At 41.1% G+C, this 12,622-nt stretch overlaps 1 protein-coding gene across 1 annotated transcript; it reads right to left on the bottom strand.

Annotated features, from left to right (window-relative positions):
- Positions 1 to 7,121: 7,121 nt before the first annotated feature.
- On the bottom strand, positions 7,122 to 10,987 carry LOC311111998 (uncharacterized protein). The gene is made up of 2 exons (XM_084154957.1): positions 10,844 to 10,987; positions 7,122 to 10,089 (listed from the first exon to the last, which is right to left on the bottom strand). Exon 2 carries the CDS (start codon positions 10,004 to 10,006, stop codon positions 8,846 to 8,848), a length of 1,161 nt encoding a protein of 386 aa, XP_084011083.1. The 5' UTR covers positions 10,007 to 10,089; positions 10,844 to 10,987; the 3' UTR covers positions 7,122 to 8,845.
- Between the last annotated feature and the right edge of the window lie 1,635 nt (positions 10,988 to 12,622).

Below are 12,622 nucleotides of genomic sequence, written 5' to 3'. Positions count from 1 at the left end.
ACTTTTTGGTTATGGCATTCTTGATTCTGCCCAATTCTGTCTTTATTTCTAATGTCAGCAAAGGTGATTGCGATAATGTACTATGGTTATGTTGTTCAAACAGGTTATCTGAGGCAAGAAAGGTTGAGTGTGCTGATGCAGAAACATCGCTGACCTCTTTTTTGTGTAGATCCTCGATCACTGACTCTATCACTGCTTCCATTTGTCTTATATGATCCACTTGTGGCACATCAGGAGTTCTATGTTCCACTCCAAGGGAAGGATCCAGAGTTAATGCAGAAACATTGCAGGCCTCTTCTTTAATCTTTTTTATTTGATCCACATGTTCCAGTGGTTTGTGAACGGCTTCAATTACTGACTCTATCACTGCTTCCACTTGTCTCATTTGATCCACTTCTGGCACATCTGGACGCATATGTTCCACTACAAGGGAAGGATCCAGAGTTGGCATCTGTGCTTTCTCAACTTTCGGTAAAGGTTTTTGTCTTGCCTTACACGTCTTTGGATTATTCTTTGTAACCGTTCTAGGTGTCAGGTTACGGTGTCAGATTCTGTCTTCATCTTTGATGGCAGTAAAGGCATTTCCTGAGATGCACTGCGATTTTGCACCTGCAACTGGCAATCTGAAACAGGAAGGGCAGTTTGATCAGATAATGGGACAACTGCTTTTTCTGTACCTTTTTTATGTTGAACCCCACGTTTTCGTGATATCTGGGAGTGTGACACAGTAGGTGCTGAAGCCTTGGAATATACCTCATCCCTATTAGTTTGGGTATGTATATCTCCCTGAGGAATTCCATTTGTACACAGTAATTCTGATACACCACGAGTTCTAGGCACCTGTTTGCATTTACTTTTGGATCCAATGTCTTTCTTTGTCTCTACAGGGAATGACAAGGAAACAATCTCAGCAAGGGCCTTGGAATCTAGTGCAAATATTGGAGGATGCAGGACTGCAGTGGTCATGTTTTTGTAAAATTGTGTGTTTTTCTTCAGGGGTTTTCCACATCCGTGGCTTTCCTGTTGAGGAGAAATATCTGCACTACATTGAGGAATTACTGAGACCGTTGAGATAAGAGTTGTGTCCTCTGATTTGAGAATGTGTTCAATAAGATTGGATGGAACTGGTAACAATGGTTGGGTGAGCGTGTGTGTGAGGACTTGCATAATTCTTTGAACTGTTTTTGGGGTCGTTTTACATGTTCTGCTGGATTTTCTTGAGGCGGTTGTAGGTGAATTTGATGCCAAGGTTTTTGTATCTGTCTTCTTCTTTACTTTTGACTTTAGGGGGTGATAGGCAGGGAACTCCTGTTGGAATTTTGGAATACACTCTTCAGTCATGCCACAGTTCTCTGTATCATTAGATCCACATTCCTCTGCTATCGCTAGCAGTTTAGCCATTTTAAACAACGTATTTTTCTTGAATGGTCGACCAGCTTGCCGCTTCAATTTGTGCACATCCTCAATACTCTTCAGTCCTGAGAGCTCTTGAGTTCTTAGAGTCATTTCCCCCTGGTTTCCTACAGCTGATGTGTTAGCAGTTACATTATATTTGATTTCCCTCTTCATGTCACTTGGTGCCCCCTGGTCTTTTTGAGTGATAGACAAGTCAAAGCATCTTGACATCATACCAGGACTTTTAACACTCCCTTCTGTAAAGTTTTTGGAGGGTTCTTTTTTTCGGTGTTCCTTCAAATTGTTCTTGACATCCAAGACACCAGTGTCTGACAAGTATTTGGGCTCCATTTTTATATCAGATGATTGTAGTAGAGTTGCATCTTGAGAGAGTCCCAAATTAAATTTTTCTTGGGGTGTATCATTGCTACTCTGTGACTGAGTGGTCAAGAGGCTGCTCGGAGTCATTCTGTTTCTTTTGAACGCCTGAGTCCTTCTATTTCCTGCGTTGGACGTCATTGCTTTATTTTTTCCAGGTCTCTTTTGTAGTTTCAATGCATTCTCTATGTTCTCATCAAACGAGCAGACACTTTCAGACGGCACCAATGTGTTTTGTGCCAGAGCTTGTTCTATAGGAGAATCTTGCCCCTTGGTGGCAGTGGTCAATTTCAGCGCCGGCACTTCTTTCATTTTGAATTGTTCTGCTTGTTGTGTGGTCTTTGAAGTTCTCTGTCTTCTTGGGGGTTGGATAAATTCCATAGAAGTGCTTGGTCCAGTTATTTGAAATGTAGAAATGATGTTATCTGAATGTGAAATAGTAAGGTGGTTTGAAGCATCAGATGTTGAATTGCATCCAAAGCTTGTGTCATTTGAGGTAGTTGGGGGAAATTCTAGCATTTCATCCCGTTTTTTCTCATCCGTTTGTTTGCATGAGGGTGTTAGATTATCCTTAAACTGAGTCACCCTGGATATTTCTGTGGCATCTGAATCCCATTCTTGGGCAATTGCTGAATTTTTAGTCATTTTCACTAGAGTTTTCTTATATGGCTGACCAGCTTTTCGCTTTTGTTGCTTTTCCATCACAGGCAAAAAAAGTGAATGAAATGATATTTTCTCTTTTCCTTTTTTGGTTTCCGCAAGTGGTAACATTTGATGGGCTACATCAGCATAGGCTTTCTCATCCACTACCACTCTTGAATATTGTCCGTGGTCACTTAGAGAAGAGTTGGGCTCGGCTAAGATTGCTGTGACTCAAAGGCTATGGGTGACAGTTCCCTTTATATTGTTTGACAGATTGCTTGAAAACGGGGAGAAAGAAACTATAGTACCGACCCCCACTGCAGTAGAATCTCCTCCTCTCTTCCTTTTTACATCAAATCCAGAAGCCAAAATACAACTTTCCTGAACATTGGTTAGGCCCACAGGGCATAATCTTTCTAAGAAAGGGGAACACTTATCTTGGATGACCTCTGTTGCCCTCCTCTCTGTCGCCTCTCGTTGAAGATCTTGAGTCATGTTCTTTGAATGACTGTGGATGTCCGAAAAAGGACAAGAGTCTTCATAATTCTTCACCTTAAATGCTGCCATGCTCTTCTTATATGTTTTGTCAGTCAGGATCTCTTCTCCCTTTTGACCAAAAATGAGAATAAGTGATTATTATTGAGGTTGGAATAAGGTCTATAAAACATTTACATGTTTGCTTTGTAATGTTGTTTACAGATGTCCCACCTTGTGTTCAGTGATTTTCTGACATGAATGGCTTGGTTAATGTCTAGTTGCATCTGTTGAGTAGTCTCCTGCTTCATCTATGCTGTCCCAACTCTCCTCCATGTTGTCAAAGGCTTTCAGAAGAACTTGGACAAGAAGTTCATCTGCAACCTTCATATGAGAAACAAACATAAAATACATTGCCCACTATGTTCCAAACAGAGCAATATACAACACACAACACTTATATCATTAGCACTTATATCAGTGCTATTGCATGCAAAAAATGTATGTTGGCAATGGCATTATCATGATTAAAATAGCCTTTTAGGATATATAATTTTGAAAGATATGAAATGTACTCACTGCAGATCATATCCAGACCCCTTCAGTTATCTGGGAAAAGACAAGTACTCCTTGGTTGGCTATGGCTAAAATATAAGAATAAATACATTATATAACATTTGTAAATACACTAACTTTTGTTGTAGAATTTCTGATATAATATATCAAATGATGTAACATTAGTACAGTATAATGTAGTCCAAAGGCCGGCAGCATCCAAAGGGAATGTATACGGCAGGTAGCTTAGTGGTTAAGAGCGTTGTGCCAGTAACCGAAAGGTCGCTGGTTCTAATCCCTGAGCCGACTAGGTGAAAAATCTGTGGATGTGCCCTTGAGCAAGGCACTTAACCCTAATTGCTCAATTAACTCCTAATTGCTCCTTAGAGCGTCTGCTAAATGACAAATAATAATAATATATAATAATATACAGTCCCCTGTAGCTCAGTTGGTAGAGCATGGCGCTTGCAACGCTAGGGTTGTGGGTTCGTTTCCCATGGGGGGCCAGTATGAAAATGTATGCACTCACTAACTGTAAGTTGCTCTGGATAAGAGCGTCTGCTAAATGTAAATGTATGCAGCCGATCCCCCATGGACCGGTTCATACATGAAACATTCTCCATTCAGGCTGCAAAGGCGTCAATTTCCTCCTTAACTCGATTTAATGGCGAGAAGATAGAGGGAAAAACATATTTTAAAAATCTGGGAAAATAGGTGTACTTTCTTTATGAAAAACAATTTTCCACTATCACGCTACAGTGGCTAATGCTAGTCCCGGATGTTGCGTTTCACGTTCAGATAATCAGGTTGCAGCAGTCTGTTTTTTCAATACTGGTCTGATCGTTTCAAAACAGTACCGTGGACAGGGACTAGCATTAGCCAATGGTGGTGGTGGAAAACGGTGTTTCACAATGAAAGTATGCATATTTTCCTTGTTTTTTCTGCCTTCTCGCCATTAAAACGAGTTACGGAGGAAATCGACGCCTTTGCAGCCTGAATGGAGAATGTTTCATGTACGAACCGGTCCATGGGGGATACGAGTGTATAGCCTGCTGCATAGATTCCCTTTGGACGGCAAGACGGAACGACTCAATACAACCATCTGCCGGCCTTTGGGCTAGGCTAAGTATAATGCAGCAAACAGTGGGATTTACTATGAACCAAATCTACCCAGTCCATGAAACACATGGTCCATATTATTGTGCACATTTATTGATTTTGAGAGTGCACACTTTTCAGATTAATACTGTGTAGCTAGTTCATTTAGTCTGATGCATAGCCTACTCCTAGTTGGTGGACTGGAGAAAATAGCTAGCCAACAGGGTTTGTTTACTCAACTAGCTAGGGTGGGGGTGAAAAAGACTAAACTGCCATCACACCAGAACAAACCACCTCCTCTGATGATTTATCAATGCAATTAATGTAGTTTAAATTTCAAGCAATGGTTACAAGCACGTGTCTCATTCGGCACATAATCATAACCTCTTGTTTTGATAGTCTAACTACTAGTGTGAAGTGTAGCCTACTATCTGTAACTAGAGCAGGGCTCTAGCAGAACTCTTGAAGTCTCTGATCTCCAAAATTACGAAATCGAGATAAATTGTGGAAACAACGTCCAAGACGGCCATTTTGACAGTCATTTCATTCGACTTTGTTTTCCTCTGTGAACCATCTGAGGACCGGAAATTGGTGTCTAGATAAGCACCGAGTGGCTCCAAGAGAAGGTGTAAACTTCTTCTTTATTCTTCGATGAGGTTAAACGGCAGTTGGCATCCAATAAATGTTGCATTATCGCCACCTACTAGACTGGAGTATAACTCCCTAATACTTTGCTTTAAAAAATACAATAAATACCCTCCCATATAACACTACACTCACAATTAAAAATAAAATAAAAATAACTACCATACTCCACTATTTAAATCTATCTATACCTACTTCAGGCCAACAGCCTGAAAGGATGGGACACCTCCACTTAACACACCCTGTAACTCTTCTGATGTCAAATCTCGCACACCCAAATACCTCTCTGCAGTTGCCACCACAACCTATATTTTCTGCGACTTATGTTCCATCCCTGCAGTACAGTTGATAACCATTGCTATAAATGCCAAAAATCCAATCTTACTGAAACATATATATTGTAGGTTTATCCCTCTGTACTGGTACAGCTCTACTACTCACACCACTCCTCTCAGTATCCCTCCCTCTTGATCCATCTTCCTCTACTTTCTTCACTGCCTCAGCATATGACAACTTCTGCACTACTCTAAACCTGGAAACCTCAACCTGCCTCTCTCGTACCGGACATTTCAGATCCCCAGCACCATGGGCACCCCTACAATTAACACATACCACTACTTTCCCCAATGCTACACATTCCTTTGTCTCATGCCCTTCTGCACACTTCTCACACCTAGGAACCTCCCTCCTACACACTGCTGCCACATGCCCATAAGCATTCAGCACAAAAGCTCGTACCGGATAACTTATATATCCTAACATCACTTTGTCGGGCAAAGACTCAACATTAAAACTCAAAAGAACAGACAATGACTCTTCTGTTTCTCCACTCACGCCACCCTGTCTGCGTCGCACCAAACGACGAGCATCACAAACACCGGGAATCTTCCCCTTCATTTTCGTCAGCTTTCACATTTACCGCTACCCCAGTAATCACACCTTTCAATGGCACCCTTTTCTTGAGAGCAAAACAATTCACATATCTTGCCCCCATTCGTTTAACACAGAGCGCCTGCTCCCTATGTGCAGCAGAAACACAAACAACTATCACTAGACCACTTCTGGTTACCCTCACCAATTCCACTGCACCCAACTCTGTTTTCACCTACCCTGAAACCACAAATGGATCAGCTAAAAGGCAAGGGTCCACTTTTTCCAAAAACTTCACTCCTACTTTCACAGACTCATCTTTATCCTGACCCTCAGTGCAAACCTTGGGCTCAGAGAACTTCACCACACCTACCACCTCCGATACTTCGCCCTCACACACTTCCATTTCTCCTCCTGTCTTCAACTCACTCTGTTTACACTTTCTACCATTCTTCTTTAACAAACCATCTCCCTTTTCCCCGCCATTTTTAACTGACTCAAGCTCACCCTCTTCCTCCCTCTCTCTCTTAGAACTCCTCTGCCTCTTTTTCCCTCCTCCGTATTCCAAGTATAACTCTCCTTATGATAATACTGCACTTCTCCTGACATAAATCTAGTTCTTGCCTTGTCTAGGGACGCCATTTAACCGGCTGTCACAATAATAATATGCCATTTAGCAGACGCTTTTATCCAAAGCGACTTACAGTAATGTGTGCATACATTTTTACGTATGGGTGGTCCTGGGGATCGAACCCACTACCCTGCCGTTACAAGCGCCATGCTCTACCAATTGAGCTACAGAGGACCACAATCTCCGTACAATCAGCACGAACCCCTCGGGATGTTGCGCTCAACAGTGCATCCTTCCGCCAGAAAGTCAGAAGATGTTAACCTAAACAAGCATGTATTTTCATTGAAACAACCGGATGCTTCTGAAGGTGTAAACGTTCCACCACCAACTTTTTGTACCTGACCAGCCACAAAGATATGTTTCTATAAAATCTTCCATTTATTCACCACATTCTGCTTTTTAAACAATTAAGATTTACAACCCTACAATTAAGTCATATTTGAGTTTTTATTGAGATAAAAAATATATATATAGACATTTCACTTTATTAGAGCAAACTTTCTAAATATTTGCTCTGGAACAAAACTCAAATTCACATTACCCTCAAATTAATGTTAGGTGGTTTCACAGACCTGTTTCTAATCACAGAGATAGATGCAGTATGTATGTATTTATCTCTATAGTTCTACTGCATTGTCAGAAACATTGTTACAAGCCAAGAACATTGAATTAATCCAAGCAACATAGGATAAGAGCAGACCAAGTTGAAAACATGAAACTGTAAGACACTTTGGTCACAGGAAGCTGAATTCATACAAATTATAAATTCTGCTGTGTACCTCAATGCAATTGTTATATTACATAATTTACAATGTTGCAATACAGTATGAACTGATAATGGTCAAGCACAGAATTCATTAAAGAAAATAATAGCAGACTAGAAGAAGACATGTTTAACATACATGCAATCTTGAACAACATTTACAGACTTTGCCCAGTCTGTGAAACCAAGCCATCCACTTCAGATGAAAGCCAAATGATTAAAAAAAAGTAAAAAGAGCTGACAGCTAACAGATAACAAAGTCTTAAAAATATCTATGAGGACTGATGTTGAGTGAATTACAAGGATGATACTAGCGAACAAAAAAGCCTCACAGTAGTCAATAACTGTACATCTTCTGGGAGAAATCTTAGTGATGGATTGGAAGTTTACAGTTACCATCTTGACTCCACAAGGTGAAGTATGCAATGATGGACTGTTGTTTCTCTTTGCTTATTTGCGCTGTTCTTGCCATAATATGGACTTGGTCTTTTACCAAATAGGGCTATCTTCTGTATACACCCCTACATTGTCAAAACACAACTGATTGGCTCAAACGCATTACGGAGGAGAGAAAATCCACAAATTAACTTTTAAGAAGGCACACCTGTTAATTGAAATGCATTCCAGGTGACTACCTCATGAAGCTGGTTGAGAGAATGCCAAGAGTGTGCAAAGCTGTCATCAAGGTGGCTATTTGAAGAATCTCAAATATAACATATTTTGATTTGTTTAACCGTTTTTTGGTTACTACATGATTCCATTTGTGTTATTTCATAGTTTTGATGTCTTCACTATTATTCTACAATGTAAAAAACTGTAAAAAATAAAGGAAAACCCTTGAATGAGAAGGTGTGTCTAAACTTTTGACTGGTAGTGTATATGAGTAAATAGACAATTGATTCGTACATTCCTGATCTTTCCCACATTGTAACATTTTGGATGGAGAAAAAGAAACATCTCGGTAAAAGCTCAATGAGAATATCATGAACTATAGGATGAGCATGGAATTAGAAACAGTATCAATGACAGTACCAGGGAAAAATCTAAATGGGATAAGTCTGCACAGAACAATACATTAACAACTGTCAATGAAATTGTCTTCACATCATTCGAGCTATAGATTTACATTTACATCATAGATGAGGAAGGATGTACAAAAAAAGTACCATGTTTTTCACATGGTTTCCACAAACGCATCAAACCATCAAAAATAATAGCAAGAGCAAATAGACACGTAGGTTTGTTGAGAAAACTAAAAAAGAGTTGGGTAAGAGCTATCCCATGAATAAAATGTTAAAAACATGTCCATTCATCCTACAAGATGCTAATTATATTTTGTGTTTCCCGGCAACAAGGTATGTTGTCTTGTTCAGTCTGCTCCACCTAGGTTCCTTTTACTTTACAACCTTTTTGGTTGAGCCAGGCTTCCTGCCCCGCCTCTTAGGAACAACCACCACCTTCTTTAGGGCTGCCGCCACCTTACCAGGTTTGCTAGCCATGTGACGACCACTGTGTGGTTTTATTTCCTCTTCATCTTCAACTGGAGACAAGTCTTCATCCTCATTTTTCTCTGTAGCTTCATTTTCCTCCTCCTCTGAATCATAAGTTGGATAATCAACTTTCACAGTATTTCTCCTGCCTCTTCGCCTCTGGGCTTGGAAGGCAGCTTCATCTAACACATTTGCTTTTCCGTTGTAGCAGCGGTAAAGCTTTAATATTGGAGAAACGGTGCACCCCCGTTTGGCTGGGGGTGCACTATTGGACCTATCCTTCTCTGCTGCTCTCTTGGCTTTGTTTGCTTGGTCGGAGCCTAAGGGGCGGCCCCTCTTTCGCGGGGAGCCGTCTTTAACGGGGGTCTTGGAAACTTTAGAGGTTGGAGGTGGGTTCTTCCGTAAGTGGGCACCTTTACCTGTTATTGCCTTGCGTGGACGGCCTCTTCCCCGTGGCTCGGCAGAGGTGGATGTGGCTGGGGGATCCATGCGGGGATGGATGCGCGGCCTTCCGAGCGGCTTCCACACTCTAGATCCCTTAGGTTGGCTTTTCGGTTTCTTTCTCTCCTCTTCCTCCTGGGTTGATAGCGCGTTCTTCCTCGGCCTACCCCTTTTTTTTGTTTGTTTAACTTTTTGGGGCCGGCCACGCTTCAGAGGTGCAGTTGTCTCTGCTGAAACAGCATTAGGGTCAACCACTTTACGTGGCCTGCCCTGTGGCCGCTTGTCTAGTACCCTCAGTATCTTCGGTGTCTTAGAGCCTGATCCTTTGGGCCTTCCCTTTCCTCTCTTAGGTGGTATGGGGTTGCCATTAGACAAGGCTTCACCTGACTGCTCTTCACTACCAGTATCAGCGGAATCCATCTGTCCTTCTTCCGACATTGTTGCCCCTTCTTCCGACATTGTTGCCCGTTCTTCCGACATTGTTGCCCCTTCTTCCGACACTGTTGCCCCTTCTTCCGACACTGTTGCCCCTTCTTCCGACACTGTTGCCCCTTCTTCCGACACTGTTGCCCCTTCTTCCGACATTGTTGCCCCTTCTTCCGACATTGTTGCCCCTTCTTTCATCTTTTTTCTTGCAACCTGGCTCCTTCGTTCTTTCCTTCCAGCTCACTTTCTTGGAGGACTAGTGAACTACTTAGAGCTTCCCACTGTAAAACACACATAGAGAAAGTAACAATACAAACAAATGTTCTTCGTGCACCCCTTCATTGCTTCATAAAACTGGCCTACATTGGCACGAGAAAGTGTAGCTAACATGTATTGTAACATGCACAGCCTAAACACTGATTTTGTGTTTACTAATTTTTCATTTATGTATATGGAAAGGTGCACAATACTAACAAAATCTGATATGAACTTCTCCATGACATCCATTAGTAAGGTTGACGCAATTCCGAAATCTAGCTAGCTAGTATCCTGAATCAGTGATTGTTTTGGTTAGTAGTAGTTAGCTAATTTTAACAGCTGTTCGAAAATATTTTAGGACAGGGTTTCCCAAACTCGGTCCTGCCCCCCTGGAGTGCATGTTTTGGTTTTAGACTAAGTACTACACAGCTGATTAAAATAATCGAAGTTTGATGATGAGTTGGTTATTTGAATCAGATGTGTAGTGCTAGCGCAAAAACCAAAACGTGCACCCGGGGGAGGGCAGGACCGAGTTTGGGAAACCCTGTTGTAGGACTAGCTAGCTAACTAAATGGACTTTTGAAAAAACTAGCAAACTAGCTAATGGGCTAACTACATAGCATCGCCAGCTATTTTGCTAGGTGGCCACCTAGCTAGTTATCTTGACAAAGCTAACTAGCTAGCTAGCTAGCAGTAGCACGCGCACTTGCGACAGCCCTGGATATCAAGCTAGCTAGCTAACACCGTTAATACCACACTGCGCCTCATACGCCTCACCTTCGTAAAATCCTTGGTTAGATGGTGTTGTCTACAATTTCATCAGATATCGTTTAATCTCATGAAAGTTGACAGATGGTTAATTGGTCTTTGTTGTAATTTGTTTAGCTAGCTAGCTTTTGAAATTTCTAACGGAAGTTGCGATTGAAATTTCTAACGGAAGTTGCGGGGGCTGATTTGGAAGCCCCTACTACTAAGGGCAAGTGAGACCACTTTTTTCACTTCCGTTCCTTGAAATAAAAAATCTGTTGTCTATGACCTCTCTTTTTTCACAGGACACTGATTACACTTGTGATTAGTGCTTCTTATTTTTTTCTTCTTCAGTGGGGTTTATCGGCGGTTGGTATCCAACGTTATGGTGCATTACCGCCACCTACGGGGTACTGGAGTGTGGGCCAGAGACAGGGATAAACTAAATCCTACCGGCCAACCCCGTTTCACTTAAAAAAGATAACAAAATATTTGAGACTATATCTAATGATGTTCTACTCAATATACTCTTCATGTGGTTAGTGCTTTCCTTGAGTAATTATTTTAAATGTTCATAATAACATCATAAACTGAGCCCTGCATGGCTCACATGGTAGAGAATGGCGCATGCAACGCCAGGGTTGTGGGTTCGATTCACACCGGCGACCAGTATGAAAATGTATGCTCTCACTAACTGTAAGTCGCTCTAGATAAGAGCGTCTGCTAAATGACTAAAATATAAATGTACTCTGGAGAAGAGACGATCTGCCCATGATGGCGAGTTAATGTTTTGTACAGTGCCAACCCTGCTAGATCTACTGGTCTTTGGATAATGAAAGTTAATAGCTCATCAATTAATTAGTTCTTCATTGATAAATGTACCTGTTTTCTTGAGACTTATCTTGAAATTCCAAACTTTTAGATAGAAATATAAATTTAAAAAAAGATCAGTTAGATTAACAGTAGTTTCTAGTATTGTAGCAAATGGTACAATATATTAGTACTTAAAATCAATGGCACCCTTGATAGAGATGAGCAAAAAAGACTGTATAAAATATATAATACAAATACTGAGCTACAGTTGAAGTCGGAAGTTTACATACACCTTAGCCAACTACATTTAAACTTAGTTTTTCATAATTCTTGACATTTAATCCTAGTAAAAATTCCTTGGTCAGTTAGGATAACCACTTTATTTTAAGAATGTGAAATGTCAGAATAATAGTAGAGAATGAATTATTTAAGCTTTTATTTATTTCATCACATTCCCAGTGGGTCAGAAGTTTACATACACTCAATTAGTATTTGGTAGCATTGCCTTTAAATTGTTTAACTTCCACAAGCTTCCCACAATAAGTTGACAGAGCTGGTGTAACTGAGACAGGTTTGTAGGCCTCCTTGCTCGCACACGCTTTTTCAGTTCTGCCCACACATTTTTTATAGGATTGAGGTCAGGGCTTTGTGATGGCCACTCCAATACCTTGACTTTGTTGTCCTTAAGCTATTTTCCCACAACTTTGGAAGTATGCTTGGGGTCATTGTCCATTTGGAAGACCCATTTGCGACCAAGCTTTAATTTCCTGACTGATGTCTTGAGATGTTGCTTCAATATATCCACATAAATTTCCTTCCTCATGACGCCATCTATTTTATGAAGAGCACCAGTCCCTCCTGCAGCAAAGCACACCCACAGCATGATGCTGCCACCCCCGTGCTTCACGGTTGGGATGGTGTTCTTTGGCTTGCAAGCAGCCCCCTTTTTCCTCCAAACATAACGATGGTCATTATGGACAAACAGTTCTATTTTTG

Source organism: Coregonus lavaretus (genome assembly GCF_964263955.1).
Source record: "Coregonus lavaretus genome assembly, chromosome: 38".
In the NCBI taxonomy this organism is placed as follows: domain Eukaryota; kingdom Metazoa; phylum Chordata; class Actinopteri; order Salmoniformes; family Salmonidae; genus Coregonus; species Coregonus lavaretus.
The sequence above is the reverse complement of the archived record's forward strand: the minus strand, read 5'-3'. Positions and strand labels throughout refer to the sequence as shown.

Bases quoted from the DNA above. Each gene is read 5' to 3' on its own strand.
- LOC311111998 (XM_084154957.1), bottom strand. From the start codon at position 10,006: ATGAAAGAAGGGGCAACAATGTCGGAAGAAGGGGCAACAATGTCGGAA.